Raw genomic sequence first — 27,619 nt, 5'->3', positions numbered from 1 at the left:
GCTGCAAAGCTGGGGCTCACAAGCCAGGGCAGCACCATGCCCTTCTCGGCAACGCTGTCCTAGGGCTGAGCCCCCCCGAGTCCTGGGGGGCTGCCCACACGGGGACCCCCAGCGATTGGGAGAAGCCTTGCGTGAAGCTGAGAGCAGCAGAGACGTGCTTGGGGCAGCGAGGGTGCTTGGCAGCTGGTGGGAAACCCTCCTGCAGCAAACATCCCCCCAGCCCCTTGTCTTGGAGGCGCAGCGGAGGGGGGGGGCTTCGGATTTGCTGAAGATTCATGAGAACGCACGTGTTTCCTAATGAAATGATGACCCAATTACACATTTTGGAGTTCTCCATGAATGTTTTATTAGTGAGTCATTTTATTAGCTACACTTCAACTGTAGCTTTTGCATGCAAAATTTAGCAGATGTCTGATTTCATCTTGAAAGGCTTTGAGATTACGCTGTGGGTTCCTTGACAAAGAGTAGCTGGGGATGGTAAGCGGTTGCTTTCCAAAGCTTCAGGACCTCATTTCAGCTTTTTTTTTTTTTTTTTTTTTTTTTTAAAAATAAATGTCAGCCTTATTCATGGGGACAACAGAAACCACCCTAAAAGGATGGAGCCCTTCTTGACTTGTGGCTGTTTACAAAAATACCAGGTCTTGAGATTTTCATGGAAAGTATCTGGGTGAGGTTTTTCCCTTGTCCATCCCCTGTGCTGTCCCATATATGTATTACCTTTAAAGAAAGGAGTGATAGTTTTAGTGGAGGAGCAGCTGAAATAAAGCACGTGCTCAGGGAAATCAAAATTCCTCGTGCAGGGAAAACAGCTCTGGTGACTTCTGGGCCCCTGGGCACCCACGGAGAAGATCCAGGCAGGATGGCATCCTGGAGGAAAATTTTAAAAATCCCTAGTACAAATATAAGAAGAGAAATCATTTCCCTCTCAGCTGTTAGTTCTTCTCAGGGCTGGTCTGTAATTCTGCCTGATCCGTGGGTTGAGAGGTGTGAGGATGCGTGTCTGAGGATGGGTCTGGCTGAAGTCGCATCACTGGAAATAGGTGAAGTCGATAGGAAGAATGGTTAATGGGCCTTTGCTGAGGCTCATGGAAAATCTTCTCTTGGTTTATTCAAGCCTTTTGCTTCTATTTCATGCCCCAAATAATGGAAGATCTTTGGTTTAAACATGAAAGAAGCTACTTGTAGAAGACTGGCAGCTGAGGTGCTGGGGGGGGGTGGCAGGGATGCTCTGCCCCACTGACGGGCGCTGAAGAAGTGGTCGGATGCAGACAGACGGATGTCAACGTAGGGTCTGGCAGTGCTGGAGAAAAAGCATGGATGGCCCGCATAGATACATGGGGGCATGGCACTTCAGGAAGGGAAAAGCAATTTCAAGAAGGCAAGGAACATATGGAAACCGTGGTGAAGTTGTTCTACTTAAAAACAAGGAGAAAAAAAATTCCCACCAGATACTTACATAAAATTAAATACCTTTAGGTTATATCCTTTGGGAATTCCTTATTTTCAGGTGTGTGAGGCTGTGGCAGGCAACTGACATCGCAGGCGCGTGTTGTACACGTGCATGTCCGGAGCAGATATAGGGCAAGGAACGGGCTCAAGAAGCTGGACGCGCTCAAGGGAGACACAATAAAACCCTCTCACACTAGAAAAGAGCTGGCACTTTATTAACATTTTGTAACTAATAAATACATTACTGACAGCCAATAAATTATTACAATAGCTAATGCTCTATTAAACCAAGGGACAGTCACTCTTCGTACAAAATTACAGTTAATACAGTTTGGGCCATCAAACATGCAGGAGAAATGATTCAGCGGGAAACCAGCACAAGGAAAATCGTGGCAGCCTCTGGCGATCCTTCAGGAAGAAATGTGGTGGGGGGCGGGGAGCCCGGAGGCAGGGTGACGGTCACTGTTCCCTTGTCGAGCTGAAGGGGGGGGGGGGGGGGGGGGAAGGGAGGGGGGGGGCAGCAGGGCTGAGGGTGTTAAATTGGGGGCTGGGCTGTTTAACGGGGCTGGTCTTTACATGTCCCTATTTGCTTGCCCAGCACCACCGGTGGTGTTGCCCCTGTCATCTCTCCCTGCCTGGGGCAGGGGGTTTAGACCCCGAGCCACTTGCCTGTGCTACAGGACTGTTGAGATTTGGACTCGACATCAATTTCCAAGAGACTGGGTGGTCGAGGGGCCGGGGCAGCAGGCGTCGGGCCGGCTCCCAGCCCTCCACCTCCTCCCCAGGTCCCCCCTCCCGGTGGGGGGCTGAGCTGCCCTCTCTGGGGGCTGGAGGTGGTTTTGCCCTGTCTCAGTGCAGCTCCCTCCCCTCTCCCCCTGCCTACAGGGTGCCAGCTGGGGGGCTTTGGTGGTCCTCCTCTTATTAACACGTGAGCATTTCAGGGTCGCTCTGGCTCATGTTCGCTAGCTGGCTTTTGCAGCACAAACCCAGATCTCCGGGTTGCCGCTTCAGACGTGAGTGGTCCTGTGAGAAGTCCCTTTCCATAGCCATGTTCTCAGCGTAACGTCTTATATAGGTCACGTACCTATATCTGTCAGCATCAATTATCTCATGTCGTGCAGGAGCTCAGAAATGCTAACGTACACTCAAGTCTCGGGGTGCTTTGGGAGTGTTTCTGTCTGCTCTTGCCTCCGGGGAGGCAGAGGCAAGCCCGCGGTCTGCGCTCTGTGCCACCCGGACCACAGCTCTGCTTTCTTGTGAGTGTGTTGGGGATGCGCGTGTGTGATGGGTTTGAGTGGGTCAGGATGATGGTCCGTAGCACCATCTCTACTGGCCTTGATGCTTCTGGCATCAGATCCTTCAGGAGTGTTTTAGTCTCCTTGGAAATGGTCGGGGAGTTTTTGGTTGTGAGCCTGAAGACAAACCTGGCCCATGACAAAGACACAAACGCACTAGTCCTAAGCTACTCTAACCGACTTGACCAACGGTCAGCCTTGCTCCCAGGACCTCAACAGCTCTTCCTGGCTCCGGATTTTTTTGGCCACAGAATCCTCGGACACGTTGCACAGGCTAACAGTGCAGGGCTGGTCCCTTTTACAGCACCAGCTGCACCCATCCCTGTGGGTGCCGCCTGCCGCCCTCAGCTACCCCCGCAGCACGGCGAGGGGCAGGGTGAGGGGCTGCCCCGTGCCATGCACAGCAGCAACTCGGCATAGGGGGGTGTTTTGGCAGAAGGACATCTCTGGCCCCCCCAACCCGACCTCTCAGAGATTGCATTCCTGGCTTCAGAATAAAATTCTCTTCCCTTGCAGGCGAGCGCTGGGCTTGTGCCACGACAGATTAAACCCACAGGATGGATTTTAACGCACATTGCAGTACAGGCTGCTTTCATTGATACTTTTAGTGTCCTGTAGAAGAAAAGCACATCTACCGAGGAGGCACGGCAGCCGCCTCCTCGGGATGCTCTCCCTTCCATGGAGGGACAGGCTGGCCAGCCAGCCAGGAAAGCTGGCCGAGGGCAAGAAGCCAATTCTCATACAAAACTCCCGAGAGAGATTTAGTTGGAAGTAGTTGTGGGAGGGGGGTTGTGGGAAGCCCACCGACCCCTCGCGGGACCGGGCTGGGCCCTGTGGGAGGGCAGGGGCAGCAGGGACCGGCCACTGCTGGCAGACGGAGGGGCCAGATGGCCTCGGCGAGGGTCCCGCTGCCCTGCCGCTTGGCCGCGCTCCTCCGGCCTGGAGGAAAAATGTAAATTCCATTTGCTAAAGAAAAACCAGCCTTTGAAGTATGTGGCTGTATTTCAGTGTGTGCTCTCCTGGCGCATGCTTATTGCTGGTTCTCCTAACAAGCCCAGCTACCGCATCCTCCCAAGGAGCACGGTGCTCTGCAGCTCAGCCCTGCAGCCTCACCCACGGGCTCATCTCCAGGCTTTCCTTCCACAGGTTTCTCCATTTAATTGAAACTGGTGTTTAAAGAAAGGAGCTAGTTGCATTTTTTTTTTTTTTTTTTTTGGTCTCACAGATCCACAGACCTGACCTTCTTGCTGCTGCTGAAGCAAGCAATGGGGCTTCCCTCCTTCCTTCTTTTGGCTGTCTGAAGCTAATCCAGAGTTGCTAATGCTGCTTTCAACACAACAACCCTCGGATGCTGTTGCTGGAAAAGTGACCTGAGTCATTAAAAACCTCCTGCATCCCAAAAAGGGCATCTTTCGCAAATTCCCACCTTAGCTTTGAAGGGCAGCGGGGTCTATACGTTTTCAATTACATAGCTGTTTCAGTTCTGTGCATTTAAAATGTGTCCCCCGTGCCCTGGTATGGTTTCTCATGCAGCGGGTACCAGCTGCAACATCCCTGCTACGCGGAGACTGCAAATTAAAGGCAACTCAGTGCCTCCGAGGGTCTGGATTTGGAGCATCGCAATGGTAAAACACGAGGGGCTATTAAGAAAAGGGCTTTTGAAAGCAGGCAATGTATTTCAAGGTCTTCTGTCTAGGCAACTGCTGCAAGGATTGCTGGTGTTTAGAAAAAGCACTGGGCAAAAGATTGCCTGCAGAAGGCACATCTGTCAGAAAAGGCTTAGCAGGATGCAGAAAGGCAGCAGTGAGTAATGCTTTGGCAGGCATTCTGGAGACAAAAATCTATATGCGGCCATCAAGCGAGAGAAATAGTAGTGTTTAACACTGGAAGCATTTCATCTCCCAAATGCTGTTTCCAGCCTTTGTCTGTGAATCCTCATGACACTCATGTGAGGGAGGGAATGTCAGCAGCAGCAGCTGAAATGAAGCTTTAGACATACAATATGCCAAAGAAAATGAAAGAAAAGGCTCTGCGTGTCAACATTTCCTCCTCTTTTTCTCCCTTTTCTCCCTGTGGAGCACCAGCCGTTATCGCCAACGTGCTGGGGAACCAGCCGGAGCTGCGGAGGGGCTTGGGGCAGTGGGGTCTGGACCTCCCAGCCGGCACGGCCGGGCATGGGCTGCCTGAATCCAGCCCCGCACAAGCGCACCAAGCGCCGGGGACCTGGCTGTGTCCAGCAGAGCTCGGGGTGGAGCCATTTACATGGCCTTTCCCAAAATATTCCTGTGCGCGTTATGGTGGGAACTCCTGAAGCCTTGGCTGGGTGCTGCCTTCGCTGGGAGCAGCTCCTGCTGCTTCCTCGCTCGGCTCAGATGTCACCCACAGCAAGGGGTGGGAACAGAAAATCTGCAGAATTTAGTGCTGCCGATCCGACTCTTCTGACAGAGCTTAATGCAAGACCTGCCTGGCTGCCAGCGCAAGCCATCACCGCACCACAGCGCTGCACGCTGGGTGCAGCACTTACGTAGGCTTTATGTACCAAACGTAACCAGCATTCAGCTGCTCAGCCCTCCTTTTAACGCTCGAAGCATATGTGGGTGGCAGGTGGTACCGGTGGGGCTCGGCCACCCATGCCGGACAATCTCCAGGAGCATCCCCATCCCTCTGCATCCCTCCAGCTAATTCCCTGCCCTTCCTCTGTGGCTTCCTGGCCACAGGCTGGTCCCTTCCAAGGAACGAGAGAACTGGGCAGGTGCTTCCCATCGGGAACCCTTTCTTCGGAAAACCTTCCCACTGGCTCTGAAAATCCTAAGCTAAACCAAATACAATGACGTGTGCAGGCCTTGTGCTCAGCGTTCCTTTGGTTTATGGCTGTACAGCGGCATTACATGGAGCTGGGAGGGGGGCTGGGACCTGGGAAAACAAGACGTGTGGGTGGGATGTGGCGTGAGGAGCAGAGGGGCTCCTGGCTTTGCTGGCCAGCCAGCTCTCCGTGGGAGCTGATGCTGCCGGAGGTATTTTAAGGTGGAGATGGTGAAGAGAAAGGTGGGTACTCACTGGTGCCAGAGCGGGGGAGGCAGAGACCTGGTGTTATTGCTGTTAGCATCCAGCAGAGCAGCAGTGGGTCCTCACTGCACAATGCTAGATAGTTTTATCATTTAATGCTGTTTAGGGGGTTACTGACACAGCTGCTGACCGTGCTGGGCTGTGAGCTGGTTAGGTGGGTGAGAGCCACCTTATTTTCCTCTGCATGCCTCCTGTTTGCCCCGGGGTGCTCCCGCTCGCATCCCTGGCTGGGGGTTTGTCACCGATGTCCCACGAGCACTGTCCTGGCAGAGCACGACCTCTGACAGGGACTCTCCTCCAGTTCCCAGGTGCCTTTCTCTTTCCAGCCTTCCTGCTGCCTCAACCTGCCTCATCTCCCATTTGCAACTTCTCTCCCAAACCGCCCCTGCTGGTCCTCTCCACCTGCTCCCTCCCCTGCCTGCCACGCGCTGACGCTCACCTGGCCCCTTGCCTTTGGGCTGTGCTGCTTTGGGCTGCTCCCACACCCTCTCTCCTAGATGGCACAGCAGGAAAAGACATACCATCCCTCTTGGGCATGGCACTGGAGAAAACTCAGGCCTCCCGAGACCTGAAAGGCACCCCCAGCTCGGGCTCCCAAGAGAGGACAGCTGAACTTGTGGCTGGCCTGGAAAGACTCATGTTTTCCAGGATCACGGACTTCCAAGAGAGGCAGGGAAGAGGCAGAGATCAGCGTTGCCCACCTGCTCCCAGGTGCAGGTAGGTCCCAAGTGGGACCTCGGAGGCGGCTGTCCCACCCAGACACGAAATGAGATTCTGGGGTGGACTTCTAAGGGTCCCTCCATGCTCCCAGGGGTGACAGCCCACCTCTCACGCTGCCCTCTGCCTTCGCCCCCACGGCACAGGGAGCTCTTGGGGACGGCAGGCAGATGGTCACACATAGCCCAGCCCCAGCCCCATCTGTCCTCCCCTCTGCGCCCCCACACCTTGCTGTGCTGGGCGCTACCCTTGCCCTCCGCACACCTCTCCCTCTGCCCTTCCTTCCTCCCTTCCCTTCCCTGCGCTTTTCTTTCCTACTCCATCACTTGGCTCAAACCAGCTCCCTGAGCTCTCCCTTACCACTGCATGGCCAGTATAAACCATCCCTCTCACTCTAGGTACTGGTAAAGAGATGCCCTGACTGGAGACACCAAAGCAGGAGCTGCCTCCCTTGAATGCTCAGGCAGGAGCTGACACAGGCGGGCTAGTGGCTTCTGCTTGGCCAAGGAGGCTCAGAGTGCGAGGCTGGCCTTCTCGGGGGCGTTTGGGTGCCTGAGGTGTGATAAAGAGCCACGAGGCTCCTGCACGCCTCGCTGTGACCCAGGCACGGTGAGCTTCCCCAAAGCACCTCCCCGCATTTCAGGGACTTGAAGGTCAAACTCTGCCGACGAGAAGCCAGGGCTAAATAGTTTTGGTGCACCCCAGCATTTCAGGGCTGACGTTTGGAAAAAGGTGCTGCGTGTTTGCAGGAGCATCAGTTGTGCTGAAATCATGGGCTGGGAGGTGCTTTGGGAAAGGTCACCGGGTACCCAGGCTGGCATCCAGGTGGGATCACCATCGGGATGCCACCAAGCTCCGCTGCCACCGCCCCGCTCAGCCCAGCAGCTCCACAGCATCCAGCAAACGGGTTACTGAAACCACTAGACGTATTTTAACGTTAATTTCGAAAAAACTTGAGGTAAAACTGTTACCAGTAACAACTGCTTTTAGACAAGGCTTAGTAGGTTTTGTTACTGTGTCCCTCTTACGCAGACACCAGCAGAACTCGATATGGCTGTTTTACTTGTTCAAATAGCTGTCTGGAAAAAAGGAGAATATACACATCCAAACTGCAGCGGCTGCGTTCAACACTGACCCCTCTGGCTTTGGGGTAGGAACTGAAGCCGTAAGGTACCCTCAAAATGATCATGTTGTACCTAGCACTTCCCAAAGGAATAGTGTTATAAAAAAAAGATAAATAACCAGGAGAATTAAAAATATTCCTTAATTTCAAGAAAAAAAAAATTTTGGTTCCAAACTACACTGTTGCTGACCAGTATTTTAAGGCTTTGATTTTTCTTTTTTAAAACTTAAGTATTTTTGTCTTTTGGCAGTTGAAATGCACTTTGTGGGAAACGCATCAGCTCCCTCTACAGCACTGTGAATTGGACTGGGGGAGCAGAACAAGGCAGCAAGGGAATGAACCAAAAATAAACCAAAATAAAATAAAATGGGGCTGGGGAAAGCAGAACTTGCTGCAGAGTTTTCTGGGATGGGAGGAGGGATTTACGTATTTCTTCCTCAGTGTCTTCTGAGGAGGAAAAAACCAGAAAGAGAGAGGACCTGTCCGCCGGACCGGAGGATGCTCCCGGCGGGCACGCGGAGAGGAGGGGAGGAGAGTGCTTTAGTAGAGTCCGCATCCCCGCAGGTTGTTGGCAATGATGACATCCGTGACGGCGTCGAAGACGAACTGGATGTTGTTGGTGTCGGTGGCGCAGGTGATGTGCGTGTAGATCTCCTTGTTGGGGGACTTGTTCTTGCTCTCGTACTGAGCCTGGATGTAAGCCACCGCCTCCGTAAAAGAATTTGGGCCTAGAAGAAAGCAGAGACGAAAGGAAAAAGAGCAGGTTAAAGCAATCCCGTAACCCTAAATCTGTAGGGTGCCTGCAAGTGCCCCGCTGTAGGGACATGGGGAGCTTGTAGGGGGCTGCTGCATCCCAGCTGCCCGGTCTCCACCTTGGGGGCGGGCACCGTTACCAGCCAGGGCTGCTGCAAGGGAGGAGATGCTCTCAGACTGTCAGCTTAGCTGTATTTTTATTCTGCGTTGCTGTTTATAGTCTATAGAGATGAAATGGAAGAGGGAGCTGAGTGTTGAACAGGCTATGATGGGAAAAGCAGAAGAAATTCCACATCCTGGTGACAAAAAAGAGAAGAAACCTGCCAGGAATGCGGTAAAGTGCTTGACCTGGTGAAAAGGCTTAGCTTTTCCCCTTTTTTTGATTCTTTCTATTAAAGTTTCAGCTTTTGATGGAGAACAACTAAAATGTCCGTGAATCGAGGGCAGTAGTGGTAACTGTGCCTTCCTTTCCCTGAACCGCTAACAGAAAGGGGCATGGAAAGATCCAGCCTCTGTCACAGGGCAAAGTGGGGTTTTCTCAAAAAAACCCACAAAACCCCACAAAAAAGCTAACACAGAGCGTCCCTCTTTTTAAAAGGAATTAGGATCACAGTACCCTGCGCTAGAGCTGTGTCTAAAATCACACCATGAGGAGTTTCTTCTTTTGATGTATAGAGATGTCTGTGCCAAACCTTATTAGCCATCAGGTTTTGTGTTAAAAAAGCGTAAGAGCAGTCATGCAAAAGAGCAGATCCTGCCTCATCTGGCCAGCCTTGTCGTTGCCCACACACACGTCTCCGCTCCGGCCCCTGCTTAGCTCCGGTTAACTCCATTCCCCTGGATGGCCGGGAGCGCCCGTGCCCCCGTGCCCCGGCAGGTTCCGCAGCTGTGCCGCTGCTGATGCTCTTGGGTCCCTCTCCCTCCATGAGGCTTTGCTGGTGGGAAGCGTTATCTGCCAGGCAGAAGCTTACGTGGGCTTGGGATTTGCTGTGGTTAAAGGCAGCTGGGCTGGGCAATGACTTGCACCTCCATGTAGGTGCACGGCTAGCTGGAGGCACAAGCTCAGGAAGGCCACGAGACCTGAGAACATGCTTGGAGTAAGAGAAGCAAAATGTTTTCTGGGAGCAGGGTCTGGCCTGAAGACCTGTGTGAGGAATTTGGGAAGAGTTGCACATGCTGTGCGTAACCAGGAGGGTATTTAATGAAAGGGGAGCTGGTGGTTCGAAGACATGAGGGTTTAGATGCTGGGTTCCTTCTGGGAGAGCAGGGAATTGCTCATGCCAGCTTGGTTTAAAACACACCCTGGATTCTGCTGCCGCTTGGCTCGGTGCTGTGGATTAGTTAAAAGCATGAGTGAATTAAGGGGATGGAAAGAGTGCTCCAGCATACAGCAAGCAAATTTGCGGATGCAGTCTTCTAATAATTCTGTCAGCAGGACTAATGGACACCAGAAACTTCATTTTATTAAAAGCGTTTTGTGGAACCTACTTGTGATGTTGGAACTCCGCTTGTTTGATTTATAGGCTTTCATCAAATAATTCTTTTTAACTCCAGGGCAAGTTTCTAATAATGCTGCTTCTTCACAAGGCCACGAGGGCTTTGTCCTCTGAGCTGCGGTCAGCAAAGCCGGGGCGAGCAAGTTTAAGCTTGTGCCTAAAGTTCGGGCTTAATGTTGGCATGAGGTAACTTCCAGCTCCTCCCGGCACCGCTGGAGCCCGGGGGCGAGATGTTCTCCAGCTCCAATTAAGATCCCTGTTGGATCAGCAGAAGGACTTTCAGCCTTCAGGCTTCCAGCCCTCTCTGAGGGCATGAGAGAGACCAGAGGTCGGGGGGTGTCCCTGGCACTGCGAGAACTCCCAGCTTCCAGGAGAGCACCTGGAAGGAATTCAGAGAATCTTTGGGGTGCTCTGAGATTTGGGGAGGACTGGTTTGGTTCACCTGGGGTGAAGTGCTTCAGAAACGAGCTTATATTTGATTTCCTCTGTGTAGTCAGCTGGGAGCTTAGCTAGGTGTGTGGACAGTCTCCTTCTCCCATGAACGTCTCTCGGGCTGGGATAGCTTCGGGAGGAAAAGTTTATCTAAACTGATGTTCCTTCTTGTTCTAGTCCCTCTGCCGTCAAGGGACGTGTAAAGAGTATTATTTCAGAGTGGGGTTACTGGGAGACTTCTGGGAAGATCCGCAAAACCAGGTCCACAAAATGCGATCGGAAAGGAGTGAAAGGTGCAGGTTTGCTTCCTGGAGGAAAGGGGAAAAGGAAGAGGCCATGATAAAGGCCTTCTGGTATATAGAAATGCTGCTATAAAGAGGATGGTGAAGAGCTGCTTTACAAACCATCCAAAGACAGCAAGGCAAGCAGCAATCTAATTTGCAACCAAAAAAATTTGGGGTTGGCATTATTGTGAGCTTTCAACCGTAAAGACTGTGAAATTTCCATTATTAGATCTTTTTTAGACAAACGTGTCAGGAATACATTGGTTCTGTCTAGACCAAGCAGATGAGTAGATGGCTGAAATGTGTTGGAAGTGACAAACATCCAAACCTTCCCCGGAGAGGAAGCCTGCAGATGTTCTTCTGAATTCAGACGGAGTTGTTCAGCTCCATGGCCATAGACCATTCAGCCCAAAGCAGTGATGATGGATGGCTTTTGCCTATTCACAGGGAAAAATCAAGTGCTCAGAGATAGGAAGCTCTGGTTAATGATTTGTTGGCCTGCCCAGAAATGTGACACCCTTGGTACTCCCGGTTCACAACAAAGAACACAACTCCTGGTTTCCTGACAAAGCGATCTGCTTCTCTGTCTGTCGGCTTGATTCATCTGGATGTCTCCGGTGAGCTTAAATAATTCATGACGATAAAAGTTTATTTTTATGCTGTCTCGGAATGGTAATGAGGGTTTGTGGAAGCTGGCGAGATGCAGCGGGAAGCGGCAGGGTGCAGCTGCAGCCTTTGCATGGGTGATGTATTGTCATCAGGAGCAGGTCGGACACCAGGCAGCCAGCAGAACCGAGGGCTTCTTGCATGCTGCCCCGTTGCAGAGCCCCGCTCTGATCCCTGGGTATCTCCTCCTTCTCCCCAGCCACGCTCGGGGCACGGCTTGCTGCAACTCTCCTCTCTCTGCACTGTGGGTTAGGAGCTGTGGGCGGCTGGTGCACGAGAAAATCCCGTCCCTTGTTTCCTATCTGCCTTTAACGGGAGGTGTTTCCATGTCCAGACACTTGACGTCTGCGAGCCTGAGAGCGAAACTGGGGACCTTCTAAACTAACGTGATAAAAATTTACAGCTTGAGCTGAAGCAGCCAAGGCGTGAGACCTGCTGCCTGCATGCTGGAGGGCCGATCCGGCAGCCCCCAGGCACCTGGCAGGGGGGGCTTGGCCAGGCACCGTGGAGAGACGCTTGTGGGGGTCAGCCAGGATCTACAGCTGGGAAAGTGATGGGCTATGAAATGGCAAAGCTGGACCCCAGCAGACAGTGCAACAGACCCCATGTGCTGGTCTGCCAGAGACCAGTTACCCGCTTGCAATGGTTCAGCTCACTGCACCTGAGAGACCTGGAAGAGGGTTCGTGCTCCCGGGCAGGGAGCCAGGGCAGGGGCTCAGGGCCATGCCACAGCCCCACACCAGCAGCTCTTGGCTCAGCATCGAGAGCACCCGTGGGGCAGGATCCAGCACCCTGCCTAGCGGTGGTGGCCTTTTGCCAGCAAAGACCCGGGGTCTGAGGCACCCTCATGCTTTAGGTGGACCGCCAAACATGGTGGGGGTGATCCTATGGCATTTATGGAAATAAAACTTGCTGGAGCTCTAGCTACTCATCTTCAGCCTTGTTGCCCGTGATACAGGGTGGCACCAGCCTGGCTGGAGGCGCCCCGTGATGCCTTTGCTGCGCGCGCCTGCACGGCCAGCTTTCTCATTACCTGTGTACTCAGGAAAGCAGATAGTCAGCGGAGATTTCTTAATTTTCTCCTCGAATATGTCCTTCTTGTTTAGAAAGAGGATGATAGACGTATCTGTGAACCACTTGTTGTTGCAGATGCTGTCAAAAAGCTTCAGTGATTCGTGCATGCGGTTCTGCAATAGAAAGGAGAGATCACATCAGGCCAAAGGCCGCGACCCCGGGACGTTCAACATGTAGGGAAATCTAAAACAACTAAATTAAGGAGGAAAACAAAAACGAGAAAAGAAAAGCTACGATATACATAATAAATGTATGTATACACACAGCTGAACATATACATACACAGATGCAATCCCTATCACATTGGACATACAGTTAGTAACTTAAGGGCATTTAACTACACAGAGCTGATTTGATTTTGCATAGCATATAATTTACAGGATCCCAGCTCATAGAAATCATCATGCATCATGCATGGATGGGGAGTTATTTTTGCCCTTTGATCAGATTTATGTGTCGGTGTAGCTCATGCAGATTTTCTAAAATGTTTTAATTAATTTTTTAAAAATTTTCTTTTTTTTTTTTTTTTCACTTCTCAAGTGCGTGTGGAACACAACTGGTTGGATACATTAACCAAGGACTGGTAGATCCTTGAATTAATCTAGAGTTGGAAGCAGACCTCAAGGTGACATAATTTTGGAAATGACCTTGCCGTGACCTTTGCCTGGTTTTGTTATTCTGTTTAGTGTTGTCTGTTGGTAGGTTTTCATTTTTTTTTTATTTTTTTTTTTTAATTTATTTTGAGTTCTCTTGGAAGATGGCTCAACAGAAGATGTCTGACAGAGCGGAAAAAAAGTGAAAAAGGAAGAGGAAATAGTATAAAAAGGAAAAACGTTAACAAAGGGCATCTAAGAACAACCAGACTAGAAGTCAGGCAGCTACCACTGATGTTAGCTCATGCCTCTAGAAGAAGATTAGTTACTTGCCAGCAGAAGAGCCATACGTTCAAATGCACACACAGCAAGAAGTCAGCTTTTTGGTTATAGGTCATGCAAAAAACCGACACAGAAAAGGAGAGAGATAAGAGGAATGAAATAACAGACCAGTTAGAGTTGCAGAGTCCGCCACATGGTTTTATGGTGGTGGAAAGAGCTCACGGCAAAGTCAACCAAGTGTCATGTTCCCTGCTGCTTTCAACTCTCAACTCGCTTTTTCTTTTGGATTTTTTTTTTTCTCGGTTCAAGAGAAGCTTCATACCTGCCAAATTTGGTTGGTCTCTCAAATGCTCATTTTTTGGCCTTTGTTTGGCTAGATAAGGTCAGACGGCCGAGGAAAAGCTGTGAAGGTGCCGAGGCTGACGACGTTTGGCGCGCGAGGCCGACGCCGGTCGCGTGGCCATCTCTCAGCCGGGAGCCGGGCAGTGGAGAGAGCAGGCACGGTGAGGACGAAGCACACCCAAGAGTCAGGGGGTTATCAAAGGCAAAGCATGGTACAGACCAGACCGGCTCCTCGGCTTTTCCCAGTGGGATCTCCTTGGGACAGCACTCCCCAAACCCGCTAGTGCACATACGAGAGCGGTTACAGCAACCACCAGAGAGATGCTAGAGAGAACAGGGCTGCGCGGTCTCACCGCTGGAGGTTTTTTTCGGGTGAGCACAACGTGTTCCCCCTCCCCAGACTGGGAAATTCGAGTGGTATGTGAGACAGCCGTGGGCTTTCACCCCTCTCCTGCTCCATTCATGCCCATGCTAGCAGCATAATTGAGCCCAGCACTTTATCGATTAACGCTCTCCTTTTCATTGATACACTTTGGCTGCTGCTGAATGTTTTATTTAGATAAAAGTGGCTCCGTGGATGAAGGAAACGTTCGATCCAACCCAGAGTGGAACAGGACGCACGCGATTTTCTGTACCGTACACCACGCACTTTGCTACCAGACTTGAAACGACCGAGCATCTCCCCACCGTGCACTGTACCGATGCATGGGGAAGATGCCATCACGTACAAACGTACAAACGCAGTTACTTATTAACTCTCGGTTGCAAGACGTTGCTTATCTGGATCATCCCATGTCTGTGTGCTGCTTTTTGCTACCCCATTTTGTACTGGCTGGTGTGGGAGCCCCGGAGCAATGCTCCTCTTTGCTACTCGTGGTGTCAAAATTGTAACCATGTAGAAACCCACAAAGGTTTTGTACAGGAGATCCTGGGCTACTCAAAGCCTTTGGGAGGAGAGAAGAAAGTGGAGGGTGGTCAGGGGAACAGAAAGCAAATATAATTAACCGTTTTTGAAGGAGGATCCCTCACAGAACATTTTTAATGACATTTTTATCATCCTTGCTGGTTTAAAATAAAAGCATCGAGAACCACACCACCGCTGCTCGTGGGTTAAACCAAGAGCTCAGCTGTAGCAGCCCTCAGCCTGGAGGTCCCCGTACTTACCCCGCTGCGCCCTGCGGCCCCGTGCCCCGCTGTGCAGCCCGGCGGCGAGCAGCGCTCTGCGGCTGCACCTGCTGGCACCGGGAGCACCACGGCTGGGACCAGTTTTGGTTAAGAAATAGCAGCTGAGGACTTCCCCTGAGCTGGGCTTCGCAGTTAGGTGAGGCTGGCCTTCCTACAGGAGCAAGACTACGTAAGGATCCTACAGAAATCCTTCTGCTGCTCCTCTATGGTTTGGTTAATGTGTGTTAATACCTGTTATGAAATGAGTGTTTTCCCAAGAAATAGTGACTCCTGACGTTCAGTCGTAAACAGAACATACACACAGCACAAACCAATGCATCCCTGTAGAAAATAAGAGTCACAATAAAAATCCTCTATTCCTTTCAGATTCCAGAAAAAATGTTTCAAAGCTCCCTAAGGCTGCCTGACCTGGCTTTCTGACCTCCGCAGGCTGATTTTCCCCCTGGCTCTGCCAGTTAGCGGAGCAAACACAACCAGTGCTCTGCCTGCTCGTCCTTATTTACCTGGGAAAGGTTCTGGTCTTAAAATCCACCTTTTCCTTCCCCACCGCCGAAGAGAAGCTGACATTATTCAAAAGCAAGGAACCACTTTTTGTGCCTGGCAAAGGTGCAGAGCAACATCCCGGTGAGCAGGTATGGATGCTCCTGTTGCCGTGCCTGGGTGCCACACGGGAAATGCTGTTGCATCTCAGGAGGGGTCCCGGGAGCCCACCCATGGACACAAGCTGTCCTGGTGCTGGCTAACATTGGGAACGCTTCACTGCCTCCCTTTCCTTCCCCTTCCCAACTGTCCTTCATTCAACAGATGTTTGTAGGAGACCTCCAACAGCTCAGGCAGAGCTGAGACGCGAGGCAGTCTCTGGGTACCGCACGTAAAAGCACAGGCTGCTGCTAAAGGAGTGAGAAGTTAAAGCCCCCAGATAATCCCCTTCCTACCAGTAAATCCACAGTGAAAGACCCTTTTAGTCCCTTAAAGCTTCCCCAAGGGCTCCTCCCAGGAGCACCCGTGCTGCTGTGATGGGGCAGACGTGCCTGCTCTGCTAGGAGGCACTAAACATTACAGCTCTCATACTTTTATCTGGAGTGATAGAAATTACTTTCACCTGCTTTTGGACCCATTGTGCTGCTTTTTCCTATGTTGAGTCTATTGTTAAGGGAAAGGCTTTTGAAACATTGGCTTCTTAACGTCACTTCCTATTTCAAAATCAGTATTTTAAATCCTTATGCCCGCAAATACCTCATGCCCCAACCAGGAAAGCAGCCCCACCCGCCAGGCTACAGAGGAATAACCACTTGTCCGTACAAATTAAAAGTCCAGTTAAATTTTCCTGAGTAAGACAAGAGTGAGAATTACTTATCGCCAAGCTCAGATGCCATCGCACAGCCTGTTCCCATCACTGATGTGAAGGGCAAACAGCTTTCTACTGACCGGGAGGGAGAAAGGATGCTGCGGTCAAGACTCTGCCCAGGCAGAAACACACTCATAAACCCATCTCTCTTACCCCAGGGTATGGGAGGAGACCTGGTTATTGCTGCACCACACAGTTCATTCCATCTTTTTTGTTTTCCATGGTGATTGTGCTGACTGTCATGCAAGCTATAAAGACACTGGCGGTTGTCCTAAGCACAGGAACTCCATATTCCCCCTCCTGCTTATCTTTCCTAAGATGCCCAAGCCCCTTTCACCAGCTTTGTCACTCCTAAGGCACTTTCTGAGTGCTGCAATTCAATTTTCCTTGCCCAATGACAGCAGAGAGAGCACACTAACCAGGTCAGGCAGTGAAACACAGACCAACAGGCCAATGCTAATGCACACCAAGGGTCACCAGCACAGTGCCTTCAGCCCATCCCATGCTCAGCAATGGGGGCATGAACAATACTTGCAGGTCTTGGCTAGATATGAATGACCTAAATACCTTAGCTTCAGAGGCAGCAATGTGCAGCGTGAACATCTCCCTCTTGCTATGACTCCTTTGAAATTGTCAGGAAAAAACCAATGAGGATAGTCTCAGTTCCTGTGACAGGTCCCATGCCATTGCTGTCTTTTTTAAAATTCCCTTAGGAATTCCATTTAGATGGAACAACGCAAATCTACCTTTGTTAATCACCTCCAGTTTTATGGATTAATATGACTGCTGTCCCTCTCTTCTCCCAGATTACAGATCTGAGGCTTTTCCTCCTGTAACCTCAGCTTATGAAACACAAAGATAAATCACAAATGAGACAAAATAGCCTTGTTATGCAAAGACATAATCCATGGAGTTGTTCAGTCAGTTAAAGCAGGCTGTTCCCATCTGTGTATGAAGACAGCAGAGTGCTGTGCGGTGCCTTGTGAGGGGCTCGGCAAAGGCAGAGGCAGGTGTGATACCTTGAAGACAGCACCTTGTGCATCGGGTGGGCTGGGCAGAAGGTGTAATTTTGCCTCATAAGCTCCAGCTGGGCGCTGTGGCTGCAGCAATGGCACTGATGAAGGCACTGCTTGAATCGCCCTGCAGGCTCGCCGCTCTCCCCCGGGAGCTGGGCACGCAGGGAAGCAGCTTAAATCTGCCAGCAGGGGTGTAAGAAGGTGTTTGGGGCAGAAATCACAGATGCAGAAAGTTTTTTTTATTTTATTTATGTCTTTCTGATCTGGACATAAAGAAGCACTTGCTTTCCTCAATTCCTGCTGTGCTGCTTTTTGTGGCAGGGCATTGGAGAGAAAATACATCCCTTATAAAATATACCTGGTCTTAGGGAGTGATGGCTTTGCACACCATAGCCCTTTTTTAGCTGCTGCAGGAGGATGGGTGCTCGATCTTTTAAAATAAAGAGCACAATAAACCACAAAAGAACTTTAAAAGTGTAGAGCTGTGCTTTAATTTTAAGGACAGGGACAGGTCAGGGGGCATTTCACCCAGCCTTATTTAACAAGCTCTTTGCTCAGTCTCCTTTGAAAGGGTTCACAGTAAACCTGTTGTTTGTGAGCTTTTTCCACTTGAGACGAGCTGACCCTACAACTATACCGGTCCTGACGCCCTCCCACTAACCGAGCTTAACAACACCAGCCCCTGCTCTGTCTTAGGCTGGCTTTATCTGAACTGCAGCATCTGCCTGGAGTGTGGTTTGACTTAGAGAAGCGCAACCCCCCCGCCCTGTGAAATCCTGTGATTGCGGTCCACAGGGTGCTGAGCACACGAGGAAAAGCTGTTCGCCCTGTGCACCCAGCTTTGCATGCAGTTTTTTGGGCACGTGAGATGCAGCAGGGCTCTTTCCCTCTCATGTCTCCGTGCCAGCAATGAAAGCTCTACAAGTCTTTTCATACTCACAGAGACATCTGTACAGCCCCAAAACCTTCAGCGGCTTTAATACAGCTGGCAGCGCCTGGACCATAGTAAGCATCTCGATAGAAAATGAAGATGGAGGAGCAGCATCCACCTCGCTCTCTCAGCTGCCTCCTCTTTGTATTTTCTAAGTGAGAAGCAATAAAAGCTGATTTACGTCATTAAAGCCAGCAGATGTGACGGATGCGGGCAGACGGCAAATCAGCTGACTGAAGAGATGCTGCTTTTACTGCTGGGTTTTTGGAGAGGAACCACAGGGAGGAGATCAAACGCTTGGGGGTTCAGCTAGGAGAGGGTCAGAGTCTGTGGGTGCAGACAAGATCCGACACCGTCATTTTTCCCTGTTTGCCTTGGCCTCGCTCAGGGTTGTTTATTTGGGTTAGGCAGGGGCGTCCTGCAGGCGCGGCGGCGGCGATGCCGAACCTTTTCCCCATTTACGCCGAACGTGTAAATGAACAGCAGCTGCCTCTGCCCTCCTGTTGCTCAGTGTCCCCAGGAACGCTTTGTGAAAAGGGACTGAAATAGCAAGCGCATGTCAGCTCCGTGCCAGGGCTGCCTTCCTGATGCGAGAGGGACGCTGGGGCTGTGTAAATGCCGGTTTCTGCAGCGGGGCACTTCTGGGGGGAGGCTGAGCTGGCGCCCTGCTCGTCACTGGGGTGGTGCTGGGTGACGGGCAGGCACTGGCAGAGCTCAGCATCCCCAGGAGAGATGCTGTCACCTCCATCTCAGAGGAGCTGAGCTAAGGCTGACATTTAAAGAATGGCATCGGCATTCAGGCCCTTCCATTTTGTGCTCCCTGGCTTTGAAGCGCAGGCTGTGGCTCACGTAGGTTGGCACCCAAAGGTGACCTGCATTCAAGGCTGCCTTCGGCTTCACAGTTTGGGTGTCACAGCCCAGCTGTACCTACAGAGCACCCTGCTCTCCACTCAGATCACAGCCCCGCTCCCTGCCCCCCGGGTCTGCCCCCCCCAGTGTGCTCCTCCTCACCTCCTGGGTGTGTTGCCCCTGCCCGGCTGCCCAGCTCTATGGCACTGAGCTAACGGCTGGATTTTTCAAATCACATCCGGAGATTTTGGTTCCTTCCCAGTAAATCCGACAGGACTGAGCATCCTTGAGCCTATCAGGGCCAGGGTCAGAGGGAGGTGACAGCTGAGGGTTATAGATAAGTGGACAAGAGAGGGTGTAGGGTGTTCCGGTCAGCCTGGACGGACATAGCCGTGACGTTAATACCACCCTGAATTCTGGCATGAGCACAACCCAAACAACCCGGTGGCTTCCTCAAACAGTTTGCTAGAGCTCACAAACCTGCCTCAAACAGGCTCGAAACCACAGCCCCTCCCCAGTCTTTTTGGGACGAGACAACGGATACCTAACAGCAGTTTTTCCCTCAATTCCTCCCTCATCATCAGCTTTCTGTAAGCCTGACCTCTTCAGCAGCAGGAGAATAAAAAGCCTCTGAGAGGCAGAGCTGGCAGGAGCGAGCCCTCCGTGCTGCTGCAGCCTGGGCACAGCCGAAACCCTCCCCACGTCTGACCATGGCCTCTGATTCCTTCTCCTGAGATAAATGCAATCGGGAGCTTGCTGCAGTCATCGCTAGTCCCAAAAACACGCATTCCCATCACGCTAGATAAATGGCCAGAATACACTGATGAGTCTTCTTGCATCCTTTCTGTGTATTTAATTCACTTGTATTAATTGCACTCTAATACCAGGGAGCGCACAGGTTCTTGCTAGCTTTATTTCCAGATGGTATTTTGAGCCTAATGTCACAGCGGGAAGTCATAAAAGCTCTCCTAGAGCAAATTACCTGAGGAACCAAACAGTTCCAGTCTCACTCAGGAAAATGAATTTCTGTAGCCTGAAGAAATAGGTTATACTCCTCGCCCGAGCCTGCCTCGGGCATGCACAGCTGTCCTGCACCTCTGCACCGTGGCGTGACTGCTTCCTTAACATTGGTTTTTAAAGCCCACCCAGCTATATCTCCTCTTTCTGGACATAGGGTCCCGTTAACACGTTTCGAAAACACACAGGTCAGTTAGAAAAGAGAAATAAAACACTGTGAGTCCACCGCTGCAAGGGAGTATTAGTTACCTGGGCATGCAGACTTGATTTCAAAGAGTGTGGAGGAGGACAAATCTCCCCAGGATTTCAGAGTGACTGACAGAAGCACGTTACTGTAGCACGCCAGTGAGCATTCGGCGATCTCTGAGGAGCCACTGGCTACGCAGTATCCCATAAAGAAGTGTCGGGGCCTCCAAGACCCAGTTAGACTCACCGTGGTTTCGTCTTCATGGAGCACCTGGTCGTAGCCACTCAGCGCGACGCAGAAAATGATCGCTGTGACATCCTCAAAGCAGTGAATCCACTTCTTGCGTTCTGACCGCTGGCCCCCGACATCGAAGAGCCTATGGCACAGGAGAGGACCGTCAGCACCCCCTTGCTCTTAGCTGTAAGGGAGCGTTAGCATTTTTGGTGTTTTCTGACCGTATGGTCCTTGGAAGGCTCCAAACAAAAAGCCACAGGTCTTTCACCGTGGGCTTGGTCTTCTCCTCCAGAGCCTGGACCGGAGGAGGACCAGGAGGAGCAGTCAGGGCCGTGGGGGTGGGTGGGAGAGCCTCAGCAGCGTGCTGGGTCCCAAAGGGTCTGCGGGGGAGCAGACCACCAGCTCTTTAGTTTGTGTGCTCTAAACCCTGTGTGTGGTGCTCTGCCTTCATGTCCTCTTCTCGCTGCTGGCTGGTATCACGAGGGTCAGTACATAGCGTTAACCACAGTGAGCGACCCACTTCAGAGAAAAGATTTGGCCAAATATTTTCACATTTATGAGGCTTGATCAGACAAGGGGGTCAATCTCACATCATACCTCCCAACAGAGAGGGGCCGTTTGGGTTAGAGGAAGCTGCCGTCAGCTCCTCTCTAACGGGCAGGGATTTTCAGGATGGGATTAGCAAACATTTCGTATTGTCGACCCTCCAAAATGCCGTGTCTTCTGCAGCGGGAGGTATCCGTGCATTAATCAGCAATTTAACAATTCCTCCTTTGGGAACTATGGGGAAACTCATAAGGAAGAAAATCTCAAGACAAAGAGAGGCTCTGAAAATTTACCGTGCAGTTTTAGACTAACCTGAAATGGAGGTTTTTGAATGTGAAGTGGGTTTCTACGATGCCAGTTGTTTTGACCCTGGTTCGGAGGATATCCTGCTCCGTGGGCTGGTAGTCTGCAGCTCCGATTCGATCTAAGCTGTCTAGGTAACTAAAAGAAAAAGGGAAAAGAAAAAGAAAACGGATAAGAATAAGGCACACATTAATCTTTGTCAATCTCAGATGAATCCTTCAGCTTTCTATTAATCTTTTTCGATCTTATTTTTCACGGCTGAATGTATTGTAGTTAAACAAACAGACAAAAAAAAATAATCCCTATTCTAGGGAAAAAGAAATGTTAACAAACCTCACTAACCTAAGCATAAAATCTGATAGTGAACCGAAAGCAGGAAATTAAGTGTGCGTGTGTTGTGAGCCCTGACTGCAATCTGTGAAAATACACCGCTTTAATATTGCTTGCTATTTTTATTCCCTGAGGGATGAAGGTCCCAGCTGGTCGATTGTGTTGGATTCTGTACACACACACACAGGCGTTTTCTGCAAGGGTTTATTCAGCTAAGGGGTTGGAGCATATAGGTCTGGCTCCCAGAACAAACGGGTTGAGTCACCTTTGGGAGATGCCTCACTCCGTGCTGGGGAGGGAGGGAAGGAGGGGGACAGGGCGGCTTGCTCCCGGAGATGCCTTGCTTTCAGCCAGCTCAAGCGAAGGGAGATGAATCTGCCTGAGTGTGTCACTGCTTCGGTGTGAAACCCAGCGTGGGGCTGCGACTGCAGGAGGTGCAGTGCTTGGGCAAAATCCAGGGGCTCACTCAGCTGGTGATAATCCAGGGGTATACGTCGGGGTTTATTTGGGGAGGGGGCAGAGGGGTGCTTTAGCTTTCTAAAACACTTGGATACTTTAAAAACGTTTACCTTTGTTCTGCTCTAGGCTGAAAATCTATGCACACAGGCAATGCCTCCATAGGCTGAAACTTTGGGTAGGAAGTCCTGTCCCTCGGAACGACATGGTTTTGCAGAGGAACTCAACAGCTGCACACATATGACCACAACCCCTTTTTTCATCCACATTCAATAAGATTTTTCAAAACAGCTCAGCCCAACTCAATATAATTCATAACAAAAAGAGGAATCTGGATGACAATTCAATAGGAATTACAAACACAGAGCTGCCTCACACACTGCAGTCTTTCTCACCGCCATCGAGCCACACGCAGACACTCCAGCTCCTCTTAGAGGGGGTCTGATGAGCATTACAGGGCCTGAACACCCACCCCTCGCCCCAGGAGCATCAATCTAATGCACATGAGATGCTTTCAATATACCATGAATATAATAAAGCTGGTCTGCGCATGAGCAGTGGCCTTGTCCTTCAGTCTCTGTGCTTGGGGCAGCCTGGATGTCACCCAGGGAGGCAGCGGGTGACATGCCAGGGGCTGGCTGACAGGGTATCCCTGCAGGTGTCAGCCAGAGGATGGAAGCTGTGCCCAGTGTGGCTTGCAGAGAACAGAGAGCAGTAAGAGGAGCTGTGCCGTTGTAGGGAAGGAAAAGACATTCTTGTCTCTGGCGAGTATGAGTGCAAGAAGGTATGAGCTGGAACCATTCACATGAGATAGCCACGATGGCTAAGCTTGGCTTTCTTTTCCAGTTCAGCTAAATGCAATTTTTTTCTTTTTTTTTTTTAACATACAGTGTGGATTTAGTCCTGACAAGCAACCCAGCCACACTGCCTCGGTCGGGAGCATGCTTCCCCCTGTGCCCTCCCAAAGCACATCCCACTCGGCCTGAACACGATGCCTTCTCCTGCTGCTGGAGAGCCTTCCCCGGCTGCGCCAGGAGCCAGGCAAGGGCTTTCCATCAGTGTCCTGGAGGGACTGTTGCTACCCCAGAAAACTCACTGCCACCCGCTCTCACGCCCACCCCGCCAGCCTGGCAAAACAAACAGCCAGCCAGACCCCGCGCTAAGGTGAAACCCAAATCTCACCCTCCTCGCATTGTGTGTTTCGGCTACCTGTCGTATTTATCATTCATTTTTGCTAAAGAATTGCAAGAATCACATCACCCGGAGTAAAGTATGTAAGCTAAGCAGGCTTATTTTTGTTGTGCCCTTTTCCAAGCATTTAAAGCCATTGTGGTTTTGTGACAGATGCTCCCTTAATAGCCTTATGATGGGCCCTGGGTGGATGAATGGGGCTTCATCTGAAATCAGATCCTCCGCTGTGACGGCTGAAGCCACGATCACTCATCTATTCACAACTGGTGTCAACTCCTGTTATTTAAGAGACAGCTGCATTTCTTCACATGTCCCCGCAGACCAAGGCAGCTCTGCAGCACTGTTAGTCAGAGACCCAGGCTCTCCTCTGTCCTCAGGGACAAAATACTTCAAGGTGATGGCAAAAAGTGGAGGTGTAAGAGAGGGAAAGGTTTTCTTTTCCTCCTGCAGCTCTTGGCAGCACCTTGAAGACCTTTATCACTTCCTCCATCTTCATTTTCTCTATTTTCCTATGATTCAACTCCCTTCAGTTTAATGTTCCCTATTAATTATTCTTGCCTTTGAGATCCTCCTTTAATGCCGGGAGTGCAGAAAATGAAGACATCTACTGCAAAGTGGCCAAAGGACTCGGCATCACAGCATCACAGTGATGGAGGAGTTCATTACTGTAATTACTGCCTTCAACCTGCGATGATTTGCTTATGAACAGCAGCACCCTTCAAACCCCAGGCCGTGTGCTGGGACTTCAGGGGGTTCTCACTCTTGCTACCGGCGTGCACAGCCTACGGCTCTTCCATGTGGCGCTGCCCTTGGCTGCCCAACAGCAATTTAGCTCCAGATTTGGTTTGATCCTGCATAGAACCTGGATCTAGGGCTTGGAAAGCCTCATCTCCCTTCACATCCTTGTCCCTGGAGGTGATGCAGCCTCATGTGGCTGGGTCCACTCGAGTTGTCCTGGGGGATCAGAGGTGGTGGTGGTGGGGAGCTGATGCAGCCTGCCAGCCTCTTGAGAGGGCAGGATGACAGCGATAGTGGGAGGAGAGCCGAGCAGGATCTGTCCCATCTACCCTCTCCTTCTTGACAGCATCCAGTTTCCAGTCCCAGTTGGGATATCTCCACAGGAACCTTGGCTGGGGGGGTGCTCTAGCATCTGTCTGGGTGAGGGCACTGCTTCCCAGTGCTTAACTGGTGCTGTGACAGAGCAGTACTCGGCTTGTGCTGGTTTGAGAGCTGAGCTCTGCGAGCCTGGTGCCTTGGAGTCACTCCCACGCTAACGCATCCAGCCCGGCTGCTGGGCACCCCAGCTCTGATAGCTGCTTACCAGCACAACCTTTGCCTTTTCTATTAACTCCCCCCTTCAGCTCTCCCCTCATCTCTAGTCTTCCCCATCATTCGCCATGTGTTTCTCAATGATTTAAATTCTTGTAGTTGCCTGGCTTTGCTTTCCAGCTGTTTCTGGTAGTCTCGATAAGGGTCAGCCATCAATTTATGTGAAGGCATACAATGTTTTCTGTGCCGGTTTTGAGGCTGCGTTCCAAAAGCGTTTACTCCTCTGGCTGCTCTCGCCTGGAATTTCTCCCATCCTGGGCTGCCGCAGATATTTTTCTCCCCTGGATCTGGCCGCAGCTGAGCTGGGCCCCGTCACCGACCCCACGATGCGCAGCCGGAGGCATGGCTGCCACGCTGACATCCAGCTGAGGGAATGGGAAGCCAGGCAGGCTGCTGTTTGGATGCTGAGCTGGTTTTAGCTGCTTTTTGTATTTAGTTCCTGCTGGAGGGATCTCTGAGGCTTCACCGGGGTTGCTGCTCCTTGCCCATGCTGCTTGGAAGGACCTGCTGGTCTGCTGGGCGTGAGCCTGAGCTGGTGGAGGACGAGATGTGTTGAGGGAGCCACCTCTTTGGGAACAGGGAAACCCAAGTGGGGACAAATTTTTACACATGGCACTAGATGACAGCACTACCAGTATGCCCTTTGAACCGCAAATCTGGAGGCCAGACCCTTGCTGAAAATAATTAGTTGTTGCAGCCACCAGGCTCGATGACACATAATCCCCTCAGAAGCTGGCATCTGTTTAACCAGCAGGAATAAGAGCACTTTGGAGGCCATGGAGTGAGCGCTCGGCTCTCCCCCTTCCATGTCTTCTTCATTGCACGGTGCTGGCATCAGAGCTCCTTCCACTTCCCAGCCCCGGGGTTTGCACGCCAGAGTGGAAGCATATCTGAAATGACACATCAGCTCTTATTTGCAGCCTGCCTTGCCCAGGGCTTGCAGGGGTTAAAAAGAGATGAAGAAAGGTTAGAAGGTTTTTGAGTACATGAGTAACCCTCTAGCATTTATACTGCTGAGCTGAGCAGCTCCATTACTGCTTATATCTTTTATCTTAAATGCTTTGTTTGGAAGCAGATCGCTTGTTTCTGAGTCACTCAGTTTATCAGGCTCAGGGAGGTGAAGCCCAACTATATTACGCTGCTAAAAGCAGAACGCGCGCAAAAGCATTTCCCAAATACAACGGGAGGAGCCCGTTGAGCTGAGGCTACAAAAGGCAGACGCTCTGTAAGGACAAGCTGATACTGAATGCCTTCACACAGTAATATTGAAAATAGGGAGTAAATATAGTTTCTTGCACCTTTGTTTGCTGTTTCCAACAGCATGCGGTAGCGGTACTGTTGATGCCAGGGATGCTGCACGGAGAAAGGACTGTTGTCCGAGTTATCCCATGGGAACGGACCGACAGCAGTAGCCTACGTGCAGTGCGTGGACAGGGACTTCTCCCCAGGCACTCTGCTACCACGGGAACCTTCTCCCAGGATTGCACCGCCTATGCCAAAGGCCCTGCTGGATGCTTTCTTGGATGAAGAAGCGTAGCTGAGGTTGCAGGCTGTGGTCAAAGCTGGATACCTGTGGTAAAGCTTACACAGATGTACATTCACATCTGTTGAGGTTAATAAAGTGGTTAAACGTCTGTTGGGTTTTTCTTGCCTCAAAGGTGACATCTTGTCAGGTTTTTTGCGGGCAGCATCCAGCTTGCGCTGTGCACACCCAGGGTGCTCACACCGCGCTGATGCCAAGGCCATGGGATCGGTGCTCAGCAAGCTGTGGGGCAGCAGTGGCCGCACCTTGGGCAGGGCAGTGGGAACTGCAGGTGAGCAAGCCTGGAGGCAGCGGCACTTCCCACCTGTTTCTCCATCCTGCCGGTCCTGGCCTCTGTCCACGTCTGCTCCGTGAAGGAAGGGCCGTGCGTGGGATACCCCAGCCTCATTGTGTTGGCTCGTGCTCTATTTGATTGAAAAAGCAGATCCCCGTTTGTCAGCAGATGCAGCTGAGTCACTGCTGGGTTATTTTCTACTCCGTGTACAGAGGCGCTCGAGGGTCAGCTCCAACACTGTGTCCTGGCAAATGCTGAGTTTTTAATCAAGGTTGTCACGAGCAGGATCCATCTCATTAACTCGAGATGCTGATGCGAAGATGTCTTCACCCCAGCGCTCCTTCCTCGTTCATGAATGGGAGGTTCTCTGCATCTGCGCTCAGCTTGTGCCTTAGCTTCTTCCTCTCCTTCACTGATGAAGGTATACATAAATATACAGCTCAAGGTATATTTAGCGTGAAAACCATTTAATATTTAGTGACTGTAGAGTAAGGGTTCAGGTAAGCACTGGGTTTAGGAAGTGTCAGTAGTGGCTCCCCAACAGCGTAGTAAAATCTTGCCGTATCTTCTACCAGAAGAGAAAAATCATGTGGGCGCTGCGTCCCGGCGGTGTGACACGGGCTTGGTGTGGCTGCCCAGGGCAGCCAGCACTTGGCAAACGCCCAAGGTCGTGGCACCGCAGCGTTTTTCCTGCAGACATCGTGCCCAGCCATACCTGCTGTATTATTTTAGAGGAAGGGGAAAAATAAACCACAGCCCACTCTCAGAACCCATCATGCAGCACACACAACAGTCACGCAGCATGTGTCTTCAATAATCATCAGTTACAAAAGGCCTGAAACATCACCGAGCGGTGGCATTGTGCCCCTGCAGGCACCAATCCTGCCAGGGAGCGGGGACCGTGGCGTGCTGTGCCCCCTCGTCCTCTTAAGGAAAGCCAGAAGGCGTGATATGCTGCTCCTTGGGTGCTTCCAGGGGGCCTAGGGCGAGCAGGAGTGAGACGCCTCAGGGGATAAGTGATGCAGCTACGACAGCATTGTCTGGGCTTTTCTGCGCACAGCCCAGAGAAGGAAAGTCTTGGGAATTCGCTCCTGGACTTTGGGCAAGAGGTTTTGTGCTTCTGGCTGCGCTCCCCGCTCGGTCAGTCCTGCCTCGATGGGAATCCCATGAATTACGTGGCAGGCTCTGCTGTCCTGCCACTGTTCCTGATGATAAGCCTCATCTCACGTCCAACCAGGTGAGATACCAGCATGGACACTCCCCAGCTTCCCCCCTCTAAAGCCAACCACGGACACGCCGCTTCTGGTA

General features: G+C 51.3%; 1 protein-coding gene across 2 annotated transcripts in view; it reads right to left on the bottom strand.

Annotated features, from left to right (window-relative positions):
- Nucleotides 1-27,619, bottom strand: part of GNAO1 (G protein subunit alpha o1) — a 146,635-nt gene that overhangs the window by 5,491 nt on the left and 113,525 nt on the right. The window contains exons 5-8 of one of the 2 annotated variants that reach the window (XM_056361044.1): nucleotides 21,198-21,326; nucleotides 20,352-20,481; nucleotides 12,315-12,468; nucleotides 1,644-8,378 (exon numbers count right to left, since the gene is read on the bottom strand). In XM_056361044.1, coding sequence (XP_056217019.1) covers nucleotides 8,191-8,378; nucleotides 12,315-12,468; nucleotides 20,352-20,481; nucleotides 21,198-21,326 — 601 coding nt within the window. In that variant the 3' untranslated portion in view covers nucleotides 1,644-8,190. Of the gene's footprint in view, nucleotides 1-1,643; nucleotides 8,379-12,314; nucleotides 12,469-20,351; nucleotides 20,482-21,197; nucleotides 21,327-27,619 lie in introns of those variants that run through there. The other variant, XM_056361043.1, reaches the window with a different exon arrangement.

This window comes from Falco biarmicus, chromosome 15, assembly GCF_023638135.1.
Source record: "Falco biarmicus isolate bFalBia1 chromosome 15, bFalBia1.pri, whole genome shotgun sequence".
NCBI classification, from domain to species: domain Eukaryota; kingdom Metazoa; phylum Chordata; class Aves; order Falconiformes; family Falconidae; genus Falco; species Falco biarmicus.
The sequence above is the reverse complement of the archived record's forward strand: the minus strand, read 5'-3'. Positions and strand labels throughout refer to the sequence as shown.